The sequence below is a fragment of the Anopheles funestus genome, chromosome X (genome assembly GCF_943734845.2).
Source record: "Anopheles funestus chromosome X, idAnoFuneDA-416_04, whole genome shotgun sequence".
NCBI lineage: Eukaryota > Metazoa > Arthropoda > Insecta > Diptera > Culicidae > Anopheles > Anopheles funestus.
Genome location: NC_064597.1, coordinates 16508799 through 16530280, shown reverse-complemented (window position 1 = coordinate 16530280; position 21482 = coordinate 16508799). Strand labels below are relative to the sequence as shown.

Below are 21482 nucleotides of genomic sequence, written 5' to 3'. Positions count from 1 at the left end.
ACAGTTGTCAAAGCCGGAAGGATACGATGGTTGGGGCACTTGATGAGGATGCCGGACTCATGCCCCACCAGGAAGGTGCTCGTCAGCGATCCGTTCGGCACGAGGCGGAGAGGAGCACAGCGAGCTCGTTGGCTGGATCAGGTGGAGTTAAACCTGTCGGAGATCGGATGCAGTCGTGGATGGAGGACTGCAGCCCTGGACCGAGTTTTCTGGAAACGGATTGGCGACCAGGCCATGTCTTCGCGACGTGCTCGACTATGAGCAGGCCAAAAATGATGACGAATTTAAACAAAACGTATGTTACAATTTATGAAATATTATTTATTTTTTGATTATACTTACTCACTCTTATCTATTGTATGAGTTGAAACGCAAAAGAGTGAGTCCTTAGTCAGCACAGAAAGTGAGTGAGTAAAAATAAAGGAGTGAGTCATTAGTCGGCAGAGATTGTGAGTGAGTAAAAATGTCAAGGTGTAATTAAAGCACTAGTTTAGAGTAATATTTTTATGACTCTCAAAAGTTGAGTAAAAGTTTCCTTATTATCCTTATAACCAAGCTTTCACTCTGTTTCAACTCTCTGCGAAGAGTGAGTATTCTCATCTCTTACTTGTAGTATCAAACTATAACATTACGCAATAATAGTAACAAAAGCACTTTTTTATGTAACCCCCTTACCCCTCAAACCTAGCGTTGCCTTTCAAAATATGTTTTTTAATGCATGTTTTCCAGTTTACATTTTTTATCTTCAAGTCTTTTAGTCTTCAAATAACAAACGTTTCCTTAACAACTCTTTACATTTGCTGCAGAAGAATTCATCAGAAACACTCTGTGATTTTTTTAAAATAGATTATCGGAAAACATTTGAATTCTGAATCTGTGTCGGTAGGACCATTCTTCGTAGTCTGTAGTGGTAGAGGTAATTCTCCTGAGGTTTAACGTATCCTAATTGATTCTAGTTTAAATTTGATATCAAAGAGGATATTCATTGTCCATCGCACCGATGACCACTTTACGAATGAGACGAATATTGGGTTTCGTTGACTATATTAAGCCGTAGCAGGATAGTCAATCATACGTACGAGGTACGGTCGGAATGTGATTTGATGCCTGGTTCTGTCGAGTAAGACACCATTTTTTTCATAGAATGTACACTGCACTTGCTTTATATTTACCACACACTTTAGATTTTTTTTTGCTTGGTTAGAATGGCCTGGCCGTCCGGATGGGAGAGACGGTCCGGATGGGATTTGAACCACAGTTCTGCCGTGTGGGCCGGCGCCGTTTATCACATACACCACGTAGCCGCCACACGTTAGGTTTTATTGAATGAAGAAAAGACTAGGTTTTATTCAATAAAAAAGCACAAAAAAGTGAGTGATTAATTCGTTTCTGTTGTGTTAAGAAATACTCGTGTTGCAAAAATTGATATACCTACTTTGATAAGCTAATAACTGTTGAAAATTCCAAATAGCACCAAAAATGGAAAAATTAAAAAAAGAAGAAAAAACCAAAAATCCGAACAAATAGCATTGGCTACAGATCATCCAGCGAAACGAAAATAACTTAAAAACCTATTCTCATACCTAACCAATGTTCAGCGAACATTTCATGCAAATCGGTGCAGCTGTTTCGGAGGAGTTTGAAAACAAACACCGTGACAGTAGAATTTTATATAATTATATATAGTGAACAAAGGACTACATTGTTTTACTTACCTTCGCTAGTGTTGTTTTAAAAGCATAATACAAAAATCCACCTATTTTAATTGAACTCATATTTTACGAGTTCAAGCAATTCCGTACACACATGATTGATGTATAATTTGTTCTCTCTTGTAGCATCCTCACTGGTGAAGCGTTATCGGAAACAGAACCGGGAAAGGAAACCGCGTCAAGCGTACAGCGCGATGCAGCTCGAACGTCTCGAGGACGAGTTCCAGCGTAACATCTACCTGAACGTAAACAAGCGCTTCGAGTTGGCGCAATGTCTCGGGCTTACCGAAACCCAGATCAAAACCTGGTTCCAGAACCGGCGCACCAAGTTTAAGAAGCAGCAAGACTCACGCAACAAGCGCGAACAGCGACAGCAGGCACAGCTGATCGCACAATGGTTGTTTCAGCCACAGCAAGTCGGTACGATTCCGCTGGACGGCCAGTTTCAACCGCTGGCCCGGTTGCCCGTGCTTCCCGCACACCGGTCATCCCTGGCGCTCGCACAAAGTACGCTCCAGTCGGCACTGATGGCACCGTACCATCTGTTACCACCTGCCGCACCATTGACGGTACCGTTGCAACAGTCGCAACAGCAGCGTGCCTTGGAGAAAGGATCTCGCATTGTTGCACCGGTCTATACGGTGCGCTCACCAAACGGTGCACCAGTGTATCCCTCCCGAGTGCCATTTGCAACGTGCATGGTACCGTTGGGTACCGCTAACGGTAAGGAACCGGCTGAAATATCTGCCAAAGGTTCACCGGAAACGATAGCGCCGGATGAGAAGGATGGCGTGCAATGCTAGTTGAATCGATCAATTTGTTTTATCGCCAAACTAGTAAAATGGTACCCAGTATTTAAGTTTCCATCGTAACATTTTGAGCTTTAAAGCCTTTTAAGTGAACACGTAAAAGAAAGCAATTGTTTTAACGCTAGGAAGGGTTAACGCATTTTCAACTAAATGTTTTTAATGTAAACAGCTGAAAAGAAATAAATTAACAATTCATTTTTCATTTCTAAAAGTCGGATAGACGCGTTTCGCGGATTCACTAGCACACTTTATAGGCGCTAGTAAGTAATATTTCTAAAATGAAAGAATTAATCAATTTGTGATACGTCGGTAGAGAAGATGTACGCTCACACGGTTCGTATTGCACAATTATTGCTGATAATTCGTTTGAATATAGAGGTAAATATAAAGTTAAAACTTTTATTCACTGCCTCTGTACACTTGCAGGAAAAGGATTCTACTGCTTACCTGGTAACTGGCGTTCGCAAAACTGCATGCGAAAGTATTACACCATGTGTTGGCATTAGAATTAAAAACACTGTACGCAGATCGTTCAAGTTTTTCTAATTGTGCTTTAGTGCATAATACATTACAATGGTAAAATTACACATGCCGACATTCACATTCGTGGCGGGTTTTCGTCTGACACAATTTTCAGGTATGACACATTTTCAAAGAAGTAGCAGACGTCGTTGGTAGGATTCCTTGGAGTGTTACCGACCAATTCTAAACCCTCCAAGGCACATACATAAGCTAGGTCATTGTGGATTCCAAGCACCACGCCGTACACGCCCTCCATTTCTCCGCTCGTGACACGCACCCGTCTATTCATGAAAATGGAGCGATTGGGATTTGTTGGTGGCTCAATGATGCGACACAACCCCACGGGCTGCGTTACGAGTTCCCCACTGGACAGCAACAGGATCTTATGTGTCGGACCGTCGTTACATTCACCAAGAACGAGAGCAACTGGATGTCCAGGAGCACTCACAAACATCCCAATTCGGAAGTTGCTATTGGTCAGCTGGAACGTGTTTCGTTTGTTACTGCAATTAACACGATCGTTAATAGGCATTATCGAAAATATATTGAAATGAAGATAAACGCAATGTAGAAACAGACTCTTACCTTGCCATGTTCCCAAAAGTGCTGCTGCTCCAATCTGTACTCGGCCGTTAATAATTGACGTCTTTACTTTTAAGGTAATGCCTCTTGTACACTGGCCTGAATAACCGGATATGCGCATGCTACTGCGATTGTTGGACGCAACTCAACGAGACAACGAGCAAAATCATCATGCTGTTTCGCTTTGGTTAGTTTGATAGAACGAGAAAAAACATGACAATTTGCTCCTAGCGGCAGCTAGCCAAAAAATGTTCTGAATATGTCATTGGTTGCTTGGAATGTAACCATGGTTACATGGAATGTAACACCTACATATATAAACGCAAGATTTACGGGTTGACTTTCTTGTCATATGTGTGCAAATTCACACACACAAAAATAAAACAGTATGGATTAAGGAAGCATGTTCTCTTTTTAATTCTTATCTGGCCTGCTCACGGTCGAGCACGTCGTGTAGACATGGCCTGGAGACATCTTTGTAATTATGTTTTTTAATTTTAATTATGTCAAACTAAGGAAATTTTTCAAACTGTCTCGTTCACACCTCATTCACGATCAATCTCTTCATACTCTATCTTCATGAAAAAACGACCAAATTTCAGCAGTCAGTTATGTAACCGGAAAGATGAACGCCAAATTTTTTTTCTTTTATTTTTGAATGTTGTTTATCCATCTGAATCTGTTTTTTTTGTAATGTAATGTCAGAGTTATTTAATAAACACGGTGAGACATTGGCTTGAAACTTAGAAACGATATTTTCGTGAGCCGCATGGAACCATATACAGTGGAACGCCGATTATCCGTCTTCATCGGGACACAGCCATTGCCGGATAAACGAATATCACGGATCATCGGATCTAACAAATCTGTTTATTGATAAATATTAGTGTTTAGTGTGTTAAGCAAGATGTTCATTTTCTTTGCACTTTGCAAAATAAATCTGTTCTGTTTGAGCATAACTTGAGCAAATAGTATAATTGCCTGTTGTGGCTTTTATTTCTTGCTATCATTGGTATTGGTCCGAGCTGCACGGATAATGGGATAACCGGATAAAAGGTACCTGGATAATAAAACAATATATTGCAGAATGAAAATGTATAAAATGCATAACAATAGCACATTAAAAAATGCGAGAGTTTTAGAGGCGATATCACTAGATCTTCTAGCAAATGCGTTAATTGCTGTGGTGTAGCAGGGAACATTTCTTTCGTACGCTAAAGAAAATAACATAATCGGATAAACTATTGCAGTTTAATGCTTCAAATAAATATTAATACATAAAAACGAAAACAAACAGAACCATGCACACAATTTGAGTGGTCACACGCAGGAAAAATAAAAACACGTTTGTGTTGATGTTGAAAGTTTCCGTCTATCGTTTCGATTCGATATTGCTTTCCCCTTTCACTAGGCCCATTTCGATGTTCTCCAAAGTCGGTGCGGTCTCCAGCTTACGAATAGATTCGCCACCTTCAGCAGCCTCGAGACGTTAGTTTTTCGTAAAATCCTTCGGGGTATACTTGTTCCGGGGTTTGATGCATTCGCCATATGTACAGGCATTCCGCATCTTCGACGAAATATTTCCACTCGAACTTATTAATCGCCGGGTGGTATCGCGGCATGGACCCATCCAAAGTCTGTATGAAAACTCGTCCATTGTAACTGCCAACCACCTTGCCAAACATTCCCTTCAGTCGTCCACGGAATACAATCACTCGAACATTCATAGGCAGGTCGATGTTTAGGTCTTCCGGAGGTCTAAGTATTTTGCACCATAAGATTGGGCGACGTATCACATCCCCGCTCGGAACCATCAGGAACGTGTGGATGGTGTTGAACTTGCCGACGGTAATGCCAAGTGGAACGCCAGGTGTGGTTACGAAAATGCCGGTCTGTTGATAAATATTCTCGTACCATTCTTCCATGTTTTCGGTGTTTTGTGTTTGTTTCTATTGACGCTTTGTCTCTTCTGTTCTAGTAGTTTATCTTCTGTTCTGCTGTGATAATATTTTGTATAACAAAGCTGGTTTCCAAAGTAATGTACAATGTTTAAATATGCGATTTCCACGATTCGACAGTATAGGGCTCTAGCACAAAGCAATAAACTATTGCTGTAACGCGGAGCGCATACCAGTCCTGTACGCAACTCAGCTCGAATGGCTTAGGGATGAATCATTGCAAAATGTGAAGCAGTTGTGCGGTGAACGCATAAGCATTACATGTGCATTGCACACATATGCATACATAGCCGTTTCTGAACCTGTGTGAGTGAGCGTAAAAACGGCAGAGCTTACTTTAATTCTGAGTAAAATGATCGTTTCGATATGATTTCAAGCGATTGGAACATTGCACTTAAGTGAGGAGGAGGAAGCTAGTATTGTAATCGGAATATTTTCTCCACTTTTTTCACAATTCGATCTTTAAAATCATTCTGATTCGAACTAAGATCACTTATCATGGTTACTCCTTTCGTTAGCTTTGGGCCATGCAAAACGGTTATTCGTTCATAAAAAATTGGATAATTTATATTATGTCGGTTCCGGAATTTCTTAGGAGACGTTTCCAATTTTTCGGGGACAGATTCGGAAACAAAACGTGAAATAGTTTTCATTCAGTGTCTTATTATTATACGAGATATCGGTAATTTTGTACTTAAATATTCGGCAAATAATGGCAGATTAACACCAGTAAATATTGAATTAACGGAAGTGATACAACCGATACAATAAATCCCAAGATATTTATTTAGGGTAAATGCTGTGTTTCTATTTTGTTTTAAACCATTAAAATGATCACACAATAAAATTTTAAACAGTTTTCCACTCTTCTTTTGGTAATTTTGTTGCTTGAAAGTGGTCAAAAATGTCATTTTATGCTGACTGTTTGCCAATCTTGCTGGCAGATTGATCTAGTAGACAACTCTGCATATAATTGCGTACAAAATCTTTCGACATGTACCCATTTTCGGCAGCCTTTAAAGAGAAAAATAAATTATTTACCGAGTTTTAAAAAAAATAAAATTTATGCATTGGTTTTTACGTTTGAAAAGAGCGTTTGGCCTTATTTTATCAAGCATTGATCTATAATTTGGCTTTAATTACACACCTGCCGAAAATAGGTACGCAGCCAAAAATTTGAGCACTTACCGTATTTATTTATTTATTAAATCATATATCTGCCATTTGGTTTAACAATGATCCCTAATATATGTTATACCTAAAACTAATACTAAATAGTAATATTGAAGTTAACAATCGTAAGCGCAAATCGTAAACGAAGGACTTCGCGACCGCGCTTAGCGAAGCGCTGCCGGAGGAAACTACCTTCGAGGCGATGTCCCTCAATGACCAATGTACCCGTATGCTGCAGCGCTAGACCCGGCAGAAGGTGGAAAACTTCAGACGACTGAGCAGGCGACAGACCCGTCTCTTCCAGGACAAAAAGCGCAGATTCGAAGAGTCGGAGGAGCAACTGATGCAGCAGGTGGAAGTGCTACTTCGACAGATACCTGAATTGAGCAGATGCAGGAGAGACTAAACCAGGCGCAGGAAGCAGAGGAGAGCAGTATTACGTCACCCAGCAGGATGACGAAGTGCCCCCGTCATCCTTGGACGAAGTCATCAGTGCCATCAAACAGCTGAAAAGCAAAAAGTCAGCTGGCAGCGAAGGTCTGGTGACCGAGCTATTCAAGATGGGTCCGGAGAGACTGGCCACGATTATACATCGGCTGATCGTAAGGATTTAGGACCAGGAAGAACTACCAGACGAGTGGAAACCTGGGTATGACACGTGGGTTTCGACATCCGGGGCACAATTTTCACCCGTTCTCTCCAATTTCTTAATAACAATATGAGCAGTGAAATACGAAGGCGCATTGTTCAGGGAAATCGTGCCTACTAACAGGACACCAATGCACTCGCTATTTTCGAACGGCGGCGAGCTAGCTGAGCTATTTGGCGGTGCAGATATCCCGACAGTTGTCAAAGCCGGAAGGATACGATGGTTGGGGCACTTGTTGAGGATGCCGGACTCATGCCCCACCAGGAAGGTGCTCGTCAGCGATCCGTTCGGCACGTGGCGGAGAGGAGCACAACGAGCTCATTGGTTGGATCAGGTGGAGTCAAACATGTCGGAGATCATATGCAGCCGTGGATGGAGGACTGCAGCCCTGGACCGAGTTTTCTGGAAACGGATTGGCGACCAGGCCATCTCTTCGCGATGTGCTCGACTATGAGCAGGCCAAAAATGATGATGAATTTAAACAAAACGTATAGTTATATGCCAAGGAGAAGGCATATCGGTACTGGACCAGAGCAGAGGACTAGGCGTTATATACAGGCGATACGACACTCATAACTGCATGTGCGCACGTGTGTGTCAAAGAAACAGCATCGTGCGATCGGTAGCCGGTAGAATCGTTCTCTTTTTGTGCGAATCATCGAGTAATAAACACCTCATCGAGCCTCGACTCATCATTGGCGCAGCCGGTAGTTGTGAGTACAATTTGAAAATTTACAGGTAAAAACAGTGCGAAAGAAGATTTTTACTAATGAAAGTGAATCTTTGAATAAGTGCACCCGAAATTCGTTTGTGTTAATTTAAACGTGATTTCATCTCCGTTCGACCGTTAAAGTTCGGGTGATTTGCGGTGCCGCCGTCCTGTAAACACGTGCTTACAACGGAGTCTTTTGTGTGTGACTGTTGACTCCAGAACAAAACAATAACGAGGTGTTTCGTATTGGAATTTAATTTTAGCGCACTACTAGATAGACGCAAAATTTGCAAGCTAAATCGCTATACGAAATAGACGATTTTTGCCTTTTGTTCCACCTGAGCACATTTTGAGTTAACCTCAAATAATAAAAAGAGCTAAGTACTCCGTGTACGCTACAGATTGAGCGCACTATTAGATAGACGCAAAATCTAGACACAAAACCGCACTACTAGATAGACGGGCTGTGTAATTTTTTTTCTTTCGTAGCGTGTGCGTTTGTATGAGTGACCTGCATAAGATATTATCCGCCAGGCGTGATCCCGTCAGTGATAGTGAATACAGTGACAGTGTCGACTCTATTGATTCCGGTAGTTTAGCACATATTCCGATAGTAAATTTTGATATTACGCTAGGAACGATGTCTCTCGACGAATCGCAAACGCAAACACAAGCGAATAATATTTTGACTCAATTAATGTCGCAGATAAACATTCTAAATGAGAATATTCAACAGATAGCCGCAAAACAGGAATCGTATGAAAATTCACTGCACAGGTTGACGAACCCTGAAAACACGTGTTCTCAAAACTCTTTTACAATGCCTGTTCTGTCTACTCCTGTTGTTGGTGATGTTTTTCGGATACCTGATCCAATCAAATCGATCCCTTCGTATGATGGAAATCGTAAGCAGCTACAGTCCTGGATAATAGTGGTAGAAAACACGCTTAGTATTTTCAAATATTTAGTGAGCAGCCAAGTGTATAATATTTACGTTCAGTCGATATTAAATAAAATTTCTGGTAATGCTAAAGACGCGTTATGTCTAGCAGGAAATCCTTCAGATTTCAATGATGTGAAAAAAGTTTTAATAGAAGCTTTTGGCGATCGCCAAGAACTAGCCACTTATAAAGCCCAGCTTTGGTCAAATAAACAAAGTGATGATATGAGTATCCATTCGTATTACAAAAAAACAAAAGAAATAATGCTTAACATTAAAACGATCGCAAAGCAGAATAAAATTTATAGTGATAGTTGGTCAGCTATTTGCATATTCATTGAAGAAGATGTGCTAGCCGCATTCATTGCCGGACTAAAGCATCCATATTTTGGTTACGCGCAAGCAGCTAAGCCTGAAAACATTGAAAGCGCCTATGCATTCCTGTGCAAATTTACCGCAAATGAAAAAATTTCTTCACGATTAATCGAAGTGAAAAATCAGAAAACTGCTATACCAAACAGAACAATGAACAGTTATGCAGCAAATGCGATTGGTAAAAATATTTTTACAAATACACAGGGGACAACTCAACCAAATGTTCAAACCAATTTTCCTAGGAAAACTCAGTACAAAGCTCCAACAGAAAAAATGGAAGTTGATACATCTACTAAAAGTCGGTTTACAACCAATAAGAACTTTTTGAATAATAACGAAATACCATTGCTTGAAGCTGAAGCTTCAAGTTGCGAAGAAGATGATATCTTGACAAATTTTTGGGAAGTCGCTACAAGAACCAATGTTTCGTAGACTTTCTTCCATATTTAAATTGTGTGAATACGAAAACCAAAAGAAATTTGAAATTGTTAATAGACACTGGATCCAATAAAAATATTTTGAGAAATGGAATTATTCCAGAACATTTAACCGTGCCGATAAATAACACACGTGTAAAAAACATAACGGGTGAACATCCCATTGATAGGAAGGGAACGATTAATCTCCTTGGTTTTGGATTGCCAAAACAAACGTTCTATTTAGTGGACTTTCACAACTTCTTTGATGGAATTCTGGGTTCAAAATATTTAGCAGAAAACAAATCTGTAATCAACTATGCAAAGGAAGCTATTATCATTAACGAAGTTACTATTCCTTTTTCCAAGTATTTCCCATCGAAAAAACTGTACAATAATTTCATTACAATCAATACTTTAAAAAACGGAGATTGGTTAGTACCATCCTTTCAAATTCTGTACAAAAATTGTTTAATTAAGCCAGGTTTATATAAAGCTGAAAAAGGCAAATCAACTGTTAGCGTTCTAAGTTTGGATGAAAATCAACCAACAGATTTAAGAACTTATGATTTAAATGTGAACAACTTTGAAACCATTACTCCTATTCCCATACGGAATTGTAAACAGATAGATAACAGAATTATAGAATCTTTAATTCGGACAGAACATCTTTCACCGTTAGAAAAAGAAAGTTTAGTAAATACAATTCTTCAAAACTCTTCAGTGTTGTTAAAAGAAGGAGAAAAACTATCTTCTACAAGTGTTATAAAACACAAAATAATCACTAAAGATAATGAACCAACTTATACGAAATCTTACCGTTTCCCGCACCATTTCAAACCAGAAGTAGACAAAGAAATTCAAGAAATGCTTGATAATGAAATAATTGTTCACTCTAGCAGTCCTTATTCATCACCCATTTGGGTGGTGCCAAAAAAGAAAGACGCCTCAGGCAAAAAAAAATAAGGGTCGTTATAGACTATCGTAAATTAAATGAAAAAACAATTAGCGATCGGTATCCTATACCGCAAATTGACGAGATTCTCGATAACTTGGGAAAGTCATCTTATTTCACAACATTAGATTTAAAGTCCGGCTTCCATCAAATTCAAATGGATCCTGCTTATCAGGAAAAAACAGCCTTTTCTACCGGACATGGGCACTTTGAGTTTACTAGGATGCCATTTGGCTTGAAAAATTCGCCCGCAACTTTCCAGCGAATGATGAACCACATACTAACTGGACTTGTTGGCTCTATTTGCTTTGTCTATTTAGACGACATTATTGTTATTGGCAGTAGTTTAACTTCTCACTTACAAAATTTAGATACCGTTCTCAAAAGACTAGCAAATTTCAATCTGAAGATACAATTAGATAAATGTGAGTTTCTGAAGAAAGAATCATATTTTCTAGGACACATAATAACCTCAGAAGGTGTTAAACCCAACCCCGAAATCATAGATAAAATTTCTAACTGGAAGTTGCCTACAACTCAAACACAGCTTAAACAGTTTTTAGGGTTAACAGGTTATTATCGAAAATTTAATCGCGACTATGCAAAAATTACTAAACCTTTGTCTAACTGCCTAAAAAAAAGATGCAATAGTAAACTATGAAAACGAAAACTTTCTGAAAGCCTTTAATGAACTTAAAAATATCATTACCTCAGATCAAGTATTAGCTTATCCCAATTTCGATTTACCTTTCATATTAACAACGGATGCTAGTAATTTCGCACTTGGCGCAGTTTTGTTGCAAGTGCAAGAGAACAAAGAAAGGCCAATAGCATTTGCTAGCAGAACGTTAAACAAAACAGAATGCAATTATTCAACCACCGAGAAGGAGGCGCTTGCCATAATTTGGGCAATTAGAAAATACAAACCATACCTGTATGGAGGCAAGTTTACTCTCGTAACTGATCACAAGCCCTTAGTTTTTATAAAAACATCGTTCAAAAACTCAAAAATACTCAACTGGCGTTTGGAATTAGAGGATTATAACTACGAAGTAAAGTACAAACAAGGCAAGACAAATGTTGTGGCCGATGCCCTTAGTAGAATACCCCAAGAAATCAATACGAATGAAACATTAGCTCAAAATCACTGTAACGTTAAAATGCAATCCGTGGAAATTACAAATTCTGAAACAACTAATTCATGTGAGACCATTCATTCAGCTGAAGATTCAAGTGATCATTTCATGCATATGACGAAGAGGCCCATTAATTATTACCGAAATCAGTTGATATTCAAAATATCAGATACGGATCCATCGATTGTAAAAGAAACCCCATTTCCGAATTTCCATAGGATAATTGTAACTAAACAAAATTTCGAAATGGAAGATATTAGGCGTCATTTGCAAAGTATCCATAATGGGAAGCAAACTGCAATTCATGCCCCAGAAAATATGATTCAGCTAGTACAAGATACGTTCAAAAATAATATTTCTATCAAAGGTCATTTCGTATTAACACAAACGATAGTAGAAGATGTACCGGATACACAAAAGCAAGATATTCTCATTACTACGGAACATAACAGAGCGCATCGCGGCATTTCAGAAGTTGAATGTAAACTTAGACGAGCATACTTCTTTCCAAATATGCAAAGGCAGATAAAACTATTCACCAATAACTGCGAAATATGCAACATTCATAAGTTTGATCGTAAACCTTATAACATAATGATATCTCCACGACCAATAACCAACAAGCCTTTAGAAAGGATACACATGGACATCTATATCATTAACAATACAAGTTTCCTGTCTTTAATAGACTCCTTTTCTAAACATCTTCAAATGCTACATATCAAGAATAAGAATATCATTCAAGTACAAAGAAAATTTACTCAATATTTTGCGCAATACGGCCTACCAAAAGAGATTATAACGGATCATGAAACAACCTTTAGATCGACTCAACTGAAAAACTACTTGGGTTTATTAAGAGTGGCATTAAAATACGCGTCATGCTCGGAATCAAATGGACAGATCGAAAAAACACATAGCACAATCACCGAGATTTATAATACAAACAAAAGCAAATATGAAGGCTATGATGTAAAATCCATGATAAGAATAGCAGTAGCGTTATATAATGATACAATTCATTCTGCCACTAAGTTCACACCAAATGAACTAACGTTCAACCAAACAAATCAGGATAACCCAGCACAGATTTTGGAAACAGCAAATCGCCTTTTTCGTGACGCAAAACACAATTTAGATAACGCGGTTAAACGACAACTGAACCGAAATATCAAGAAAAATTCTCCACCATCTATTACGGAGTCTGCAGACGTATTCGTAGTTCCAAACATCAGGACAAAAACTCAACCAAGAGCGATCAAAACTAAAGCTAAAAATGTTAAAGAAAAAACGTTCGAAAATATCAGAGGAGTAAAAAGGCATAAAAGTAAGATAAAGCGACTCAAAACTGTAAGAATTGAATGATCTCTTTGAAATTACTTGAAAGTTAAGCACATATTGTATCTGTTTGTAATGTTATGTATTCCGTTTGTAAACTACAGAAATAAGAATTAGTCATATTTCCACACTTTAATTTTGTAAAGTCTTGAAAGTATACCGACAAATTTATCTTCCTTCTTCCTTAAGCGAAGCAGTAAAGATTAGGGATTAGATAGGGCTAGTATTAAGATTACTTATTATAACGTTTATGAAAAAATGATACGTAAAAAAAAAAATGATGAGCCTCACGAACAACTGCATCCGTCAGACAAGGGCGTCTCGACTCTTACCCCCGGAGGAGTTATATGCCAAGGAGAAGGCATATCGGTACTGGACCAGAGCAGAGGACTAGGCGTTATATACAGGCGATACGACACTCATAACTGCATGTGCGCACGTGTGTGTCAAAGAAACAGCATCGTGCGATCGGTAGCCGGTAGAATCGTTCTCTTTTTGTGCGAATCATCGAGTAATAAACACCTCATCGAGCCTCGACTCATCATTGTATGTTACAATTTATGAAATATTATTTATTTTTGGATTATAGTTACTCACTCTTATGTATTGTATGAGTTGAAACGCAAAAGACAGAGACGTCGTCAGAAACGTCGGCACAGAGAGTGAGTGAGTAAAAAAAAAGGAGTGAGTCATTAGTCGGCAGAGATTGTGAGTGAGTAAAAATGTCAAGGTGTAATTAAAGCACTAGTTTAGAGTAATATTTTTATGACTCTCAAAAGAGTGAGTAAAAGTTTCCTTATTATCCTTATAACCAAGCTTTCACTCTGTTTCAGCTCTTTGCGAAGAGTGAGTATTCTCATCTCTTACTTGTAGTACCAAACTATAATATTACGCAAAAATAGTAACAAAAGCACCCCACATGTAACCCCCTTATCCCTCAAACCTAGCGTTGCCTTTCAAAATATGCTTTTTAATGAATGTTTTCCAGTTTACATTTTTTATCTTCAAGTCTTTTAGTCTTCAAATAACAAACGTTTCCTTAACAACTCTTTACATTTGCTGCAGAAGAATTCATTAGAAACACTCTGTGATTTTTTCAAATAGATTATCGGAAAACATTTGAATTCTGAATCTGTGTCGGTAGGACCATTCTTCGTAGTCTGTAGTGGTAGAGGTAATTCTCCTGAGGTTTAACGTATCCTAATTGATTCTAGTTTAAATTTGATATCAAAGAGGATATTCATTGTCCATCGCACCGATGACCACTTTACGAATGAGACGAATATTGGGTTTCGTTGACTATATTAAGCCGTAGCAGGATAGTTAATCATACGTACGGAGGTACGGTCGGAATGTGATTTGATGCCTGGTTCTGTCGGGTATGACCAGCACCGCTTCCACATGTACCACCAGGTCGCAAATCACAACACACCATTTTTTTCATAGAATGTACACTGCACTTGCTTTATATTTACCACACACTTTAGGTTTTTTTTTGCTTGGTTAGAATGGCCTGGCCGTCCGGATGGGAGAGACGGTCCGGATGGGATTTGAACCACAGTCCTGCCGTGTGGGCCGGCGCCGTTTATCACATACACCACCGAGCCGCCACACTTTAGGTTTTATTGAATGAAGAAAAGACTAGGTTTTATTCAATAAAAAAGCACAAATAAATCGTCATGTATATTTTGATTGATTTATTCGTTTCTGTTGTGTTAAGAAATACTCGTGTTGCAAAAATTGATATACCTTCTTTGATAAGCTAATAACTGTTGAAAATTCCAAATAGCACCAAAAATGGAAAAATTAAAAAAAGAAGAAAAAACCAAAAATCCGAACTAATAGCATTGGCTACAGGTCATCTAGCGAAACGAAAAGAACTTAAAAACCTATTCTCATACCTAACCAATGTTCAGCGAACATTTCATGCAAATCGGTGCAGCTGTTTCGGAGGAGTTTGAAAACAAACACCGTGACAGTAGAATTTTATATAATTATATATAGTGAACAAAGGACTACATTGTTTTACTTACCTTCGCTAGTGTTGTTTTAAAAGCATAATACAAAAATCCACCTATTTTAATTGAACTCATATTTTACGAGTTCAAGCAATTCCGTACACACATGATTGATGTATAATTTGTTCTCTCTTGTAGCATCCTCACTGGTGAAGCGTTATCGGAAACAGAACCGGGAAAGGAAACCGCGTCAAGCGTACAGCGCGATGCAGCTCGAACGTCTCGAGGACGAGTTCCAGCGTAACATCTACCTGAACGTAAACAAGCGCTTCGAGTTGGCGCAATGTCTCGGGCTTACCGAAACCCAGATCAAAACCTGGTTCCAGAACCGGCGCACCAAGTTTAAGAAGCAGCAAGACTCACGCAACAAGCGCGAACAGCGACAGCAGGCACAGCTGATCGCACAATGGTTGTTTCAGCCACAGCAAGTCGGTACGATTCCGCTGGACGGTCAGTTTCAACCGCTGGCCCGGTTGCCCGTGCTTCCCGCACACCGGTCATCCCTGGCGCTCGCACAAAGTACGCTCCAGTCGGCACTGATGGCACCGTACCATCTGTTACCACCTGCCACACCATTGACGGTACCGTTGCATCAGCAGCGTGCCTTGGAGAAAGGATCTCGCATTGTTGCACCGGTCTATACGGTGCGCTCACCAAACGGTGCACCAGTGTATCCCTCCCGAGTGCCATTTGCAACGTGCATGGTACCGTTGGGTACCGCTAACGGTAAGGAACCGGCTGAAATATCTGCCAAAGGTTCACCGGAAACGATAGCGCCGGATGAGAAGGATAGCGTGCAGTGCTAGTTGAATCGATCAATTTGTTTTATCACCAAACTAGTAAAATGGTACCCAGTATTTAAGTTTCCATCGTAACATTTTGAGCTTTAAAGCCTTTTAAGTGAACACGTAAAAGAAAGCAATTGTTTTAACGCTAGGAAGGGTTAACGCATTTTCAACTAAATGTTTCTAAAGTAAACAGCAGAATAGAAATAAATTAACAATTCATTTTTCATTTCTAAAAGTCGGATAGACGCGTTTCGCGGATTCACTAGCACACTTTATAGGCGCTAGTAAGTAATATTTCTAAAATGAAAGAATTAATCAATTTGTGATACGTCGGTAGAGAAGATGTACGCTCACACGGTTCGTATTGCACAATTATTGCTGATAATTCGTTTGAATATAGAGGTAAATATAAAGTTAAAACTTTTATTCACTGCCTCTGTACACTTGCAGGAAAAGGATTCTACTGCTTACCTGGTAACTGGCGTTCGCAAAACTTCATGCGAAAGTATTACACCATGTGTTGGCATTAGAATTAAAAACACTGTACGCAGATCGTTCAAGTTTTTCTAATTGTGCTTTAGTGCATAATACATTACAATGGTAAAATTACACATGCCGACATTCACATTCGTGGCGGGTTTTCGTCTGTCACAATTTTCAGGAATGACACATTTTCAAAGAAGTAGCAGACGTCGTCGGTAGGATTCCTTGGAGTGTTACCGACCAATTCTAAACCCTCCAAGGCACATACATAAGCTAGGTCATTGTGGATTCCAAGCACCACGCCGTACACGCCCTCCATTTCTCCGCTCGTGACACGCACCCGTCTATTCATGAAAATGGAGCGATTGGGATTTGCTGGTGGCTCAATGATGCGACACAACCCCACGGGCTGCGTTACGAGTTCCCCACTGGACAGCAACAGGATCTTATGTGTCGGACCGTTGTTACATTCACCAAGAACGAGAGCAACTGGATGTCCAGGAGCACTCACAAACATCCCAATTCGGAAGTTGCTATTGGTCAGCTGGAACGTGTTTCGTTTGTTACTGCAATTAACACGATCGTTAATAGGCATTATCGAGAATATATTGAAATGAAGATAAACGCAATTTAGAAACAGACTCTTACCTTGCCATGTTCCCAAAAGTGCTGCTGCTCCAATCTGTACTCGGCCGTTAGTAATTGACGTCTTTACTTTTAAGGTAATGCCTCTTGTACACTGGCCTGAATAACCGGATATGCGCATGCTACTGCGATTGTTGGACGCAACTCAACGAGACAACGAGCAAAATCATCATGCTGTTTCGCTTTGGTTAGTTTGATAGAACGAGAAAAAACATGACAATTTGCTCCTAGCGGCAGCTAGCCAAAAAATGTTCTGAATATGTCATTGGTTGCTTGGAATGTAACCATGGTTACATGGAATGTAACACCTACATATATAAACGCAAGATTTACGGGTTGACTTTCTTGTCATATGTGTGCAAATTCACACACACAAAAATAAAACAGTATGGATTAAGGAAGCATGTTCTCTTTTTAATTCTTATCTGGCCTGCTCACGGTCGAGCACGTCGTGTAGACATGGCCTGGAGACATCTTTTTAATTATGTTTTTTAATTTTAATTATGTCAAACTAAGGAAATTTTTCAAACTGTCTCGTTCACACCTCATTCACGATCAATCTCTTCATACTCTATCTTCATGAAAAAACGACCAAATTTCAGCAGTCAGTTATGTAACCGAAAAGATGAACGCCAAATTTTTTTTCTTTTATTTTTGAATGTTGTTTATCCATCTGAATCTGTTTTTTTTTGTAATGTAATGTCAGATTTATTTAATAAACACGGTGAGACATTGGCTTGAAACTTAGAAACGATATTTTCGTGAGCCGCATGGAACCATATACAGTGGAACGCCGATTATCCGTCTTCATCGGGACACAGCCATTGCCGGATAAACGAATATCACGGATCATCGGATCAAACAAATCTGTTTATTGATAAATATTAGTGTTTAGTGTGTTAAGCAAGATGTTAATTTTCTTTGCCCTTTGCAAAATAAATCTGTTCTGTTTGAGCATAACTTGAGCAAATAGTATAATTGCCTGTTGTGGCTTTTATTTCTTGCTATCATTGGTACTGGTCCGAGCTGCACGGATAATGGGATAACCGGATAAAAGGTACCCGGATAATAAAACAATAGATTGCAGAATGAAAATGTACAAAATGCATAACAATAGCAAAAATGCGAGAGTTTTAGAGGCGGTATCACTAGATCTTCTAGCAAATGCGTTAAATGCTGTGGTGTAGCAGGGAACATTTCTTTCGTACGCTAAAGAAAATAACATAATCGGATAAACTATTGCAGTTTAATGCATCAAATAAATATTAATACATAAAAACGAAAACAAACAGAACCATGCACACAATTTGAGTGGTCACACGCAGGAAAAATAAAAACACGTTTGTGTTGATGTTGAAAGTTTCCGTCTATCGTTTCGATTCGATATTGCTTTCCCCTTTCACTAGGCCCATTTCGATGTTCTCCAAAGTCGGTGCGGTCTCCAGCTTACGAATAGATTCGCCACCTTCAGCAGCCTCGAGACGTTAGTTTTTCGTAAAATCCTTCGGGGTATACTTGTTCCGGGGTTTGATGCATTCGCCATATGTACAGGCATTCCGCATCTTCGACGAAATATTTCCACTCGAACTTATTAATCGCCGGGTGGTATCGTGGCATGGACCCATCCAAAGTCTGTATGAAAACTCGTCCATTGTAACTGCCAACCACCTTGCCAAACATTCCCTTCAGTCGTCCACGGAATACAATCACTCGAACATTCATAGGCAAGTCGATGTTTAGGTCTTCCGGAGGTCTAAGTATTTTGCACCATAAGATTGGGCGACGTATCACATCCCCGCTCGGAACCATCAGGAACGTGTGGATGGTGTTGAACTTGCCGACGGTAATGCCAAGTGGAACACCAGGTGTGGTTACGAAAATGCCGGTCTGTTGATAAATATTCTCGTACCATTCTTCCATGTTTTCGGTGTTTTGTGTTTGTTTCTATTGACGCTTTGTCTCTTCTGTTCTAGTAGTTTATCTTCTGTTCTGCTGTGATAATATTTTGTATAACAAAGCTCGTTTCCAAAGTAATGTACAATGTTTAAATATGCGATTTCCACGATTCGACAGTATAGGGCTCTAGCACAAAGCAATAAACTATTGCTGTAACGCGGAGCGCATACTAGTCCTGTACGCAACTCAGCTCGAATGGCTTAGGGATGAATCATTGCAAAATGTGAAGCAGTTGTGCGGTGAACGCATAAGCATTACATGTGCATTGCACACATATGCATACATAGCCGTTTCTGAACCTGTGTGAGTGAGCGTAAAAACGGCAGAGCTTACTTTAATTCTGAGTAAAATGATCGTTTCGATATGATTTCAAGCGATTGGAACATTGCACTTAAGTGAGGAGGAGGAAGCTAGTATTGTAATCGGAATATTTTCTCCACTTTTTTCACAATTCGATCTTTAAAATCATTCTGATTCGAACTAAGATCACTTATCATGGTTACTCCTTTCGTTAGCTTTGGGCCATGCAAAACGGTTATTCGTTCATAAAAAATTGGATAATTTATATTATGTCGGTTCCGGAATTTCTTAGGAGACGTTTCCAATTTTTCGGGGACAGATTCGGAAACAAAACGTGAAATAGTTTCCATTCAGTGTCTTATTATTATACGAGATATCGGTAATTTTGTACTTAAATATTCGGCAAATAATGGCAGATTAACACCAGTAAATATTGAATTAACGGAAGTGATACAACCGATACAATAAATCCCAAGATATTTATTTAGGGTAAATGCTGTGTTTCTATTTTGTTTTAAACCATTAAAATGATCACACAATAAAATTTTAAACAGTTTTCCACTCTTCTTTTGGTAATTTTGTTGCTTGAAAGTGGTCAAAAATGTCATTTTATGCTGACTGTTTGCCAATCTTGCTGGCAGATTGATCTAGTAGACAACTCTGCATATAATTGCGTACAAAATCTTTCGACATGTACCCATTTTCGGCAGCCTTTAAAGAGAAAAATAAATTATTTACCGAGTTTTAAAAAAAATAAAATTTATGCATTGGTTTTTACGTTTGAAAAGAGCGTTTGGCCTTATTTTATCAAGCATTGATCTATAATTTGGCTTTAATTACACACCTGCCGAAAATAGGTACGCAGCCAAAAATTTGAGCACTTACCGTATTTATTTATTTATTTATTAAATCATATATCTGCCATTTGGTTTAACAATCATCCCTAATATATGTTATACCTAAAACTAATACTAAATAGTAATATTGAAGTTAACAATCGTAAGCGCAAATCGTAAACGAAGGACTTCGCGACCGCGCTTAGGGAAGCGCTGCCGGAGGAAACTAACTTCGAGGCGATGTCCTTCAATGACCAATGTACCCGTATGCTGCAGCGCTAGACCCGGCAGAAGGTGGAAAACTTCAGACGAATGAGCAGGCGACAGACCCGTCTCTTCCAGGTCAAAAAGCGCAGATTCGAAGAGTCGGAGGAGCAACTGATGCAACAGGTGGAAGTGCTACTTCGACAGATACCTGAATGGAGCAAATGCAGGAGAGACTAAACCAGGAGCAGGAAGCAGAGGAGAGCAGTATTACGTCAGCCAGCAGGATGACGAAGTGCCCCCGCCATCCTTGGACGAAGTCATCAGTGCCATCAAACAGCTGAAAAGCAAAAAGTCAGCTGGCAGCGAAGGTCTGGTGACCGAGCTATTCAAGATGGGTCCGGAGAGGCTGGCTGCCATTATACATCGGCTGATCGTAAAGATTTGGGACCAGGAAGAACTACCAGACGAGTGGAAACCTGGGTATGACACGTGGGTTTCGACATCCGGGGCACAATTTTCACCCGTTCTATCCAATTTCTTGGCTTCGCGGATGACATCGACATCATCGGACGAATATCGGTGGTAGAGGAGTTCTGCTACCTTGGTACGATCGTAACTTCGGATAACAATATGAGCAGTGAAATACGAAGGCGCATTGTTCAAGGAAATCGTGCCTACTACCAGGACACCAATGCACTCGCTATTTTCGAACGGCAGGTGCTAAGGACTATCTTTGGCGGTGTGTGCGAGCAGGGCGTGTGGAGAAGGAGAATGAACCACCAGCTAGCTGAGCTATTTGGCGGTGCAGATATCCCGACAGTTGTCAAAGCCGGAAGGATACGATGGTTGGGGCACTTGATGAGGATGCCGGACTCATGCCCCACCAGGAAGGTGATCGTCAGCGATCCGTTCGGCACGTGGCGGAGAGGAGCACAGCAAGCTCATTGGCTGGATCAGGTGGAGTCAAACATG

At 39.7% G+C, this 21482-nt stretch overlaps 4 protein-coding genes across 4 annotated transcripts; 2 read left to right on the top strand and 2 right to left on the bottom strand.

Annotated features, from left to right (window-relative positions):
* Window positions 1-1395: 1395 nt before the first annotated feature.
* Window positions 1396-2942, top strand: LOC125763624 (homeobox protein rough-like). Its single transcript, XM_049427000.1, has one exon. The coding sequence runs from the start codon at window positions 1814-1816 to the stop codon at window positions 2513-2515; it is 702 nt and encodes a 233-aa protein (XP_049282957.1). The 5' UTR covers window positions 1396-1813; the 3' UTR covers window positions 2516-2942.
* Window positions 2943-3052: 110 nt separating this feature from the next.
* On the bottom strand, window positions 3053-7804 carry LOC125764099 (uncharacterized). The gene is made up of 2 exons (XM_049428000.1): window positions 3629-7804; window positions 3053-3546 (listed from the first exon to the last, which is right to left on the bottom strand). Exons 1-2 carry the CDS (start codon window positions 3634-3636, stop codon window positions 3120-3122), a joined length of 435 nt encoding a protein of 144 aa, XP_049283957.1. The 5' UTR covers window positions 3637-7804; the 3' UTR covers window positions 3053-3119.
* Window positions 7805-14500: 6696 nt separating this feature from the next.
* Window positions 14501-16101, top strand: LOC125762404 (ventral anterior homeobox 2-like). Its single transcript, XM_049424455.1, has one exon. The coding sequence runs from the start codon at window positions 15409-15411 to the stop codon at window positions 16099-16101; it is 693 nt and encodes a 230-aa protein (XP_049280412.1). The 5' UTR covers window positions 14501-15408.
* On the bottom strand, window positions 16061-18337 carry LOC125764034 (uncharacterized). Its single transcript, XM_049427869.1, has 2 exons — window positions 17215-18337; window positions 16061-17132 (listed from the first exon to the last, which is right to left on the bottom strand). Exons 1-2 carry the CDS (start codon window positions 17220-17222, stop codon window positions 16706-16708), a joined length of 435 nt encoding a protein of 144 aa, XP_049283826.1. The 5' UTR covers window positions 17223-18337; the 3' UTR covers window positions 16061-16705.
* Between the last annotated feature and the right edge of the window lie 3145 nt (window positions 18338-21482).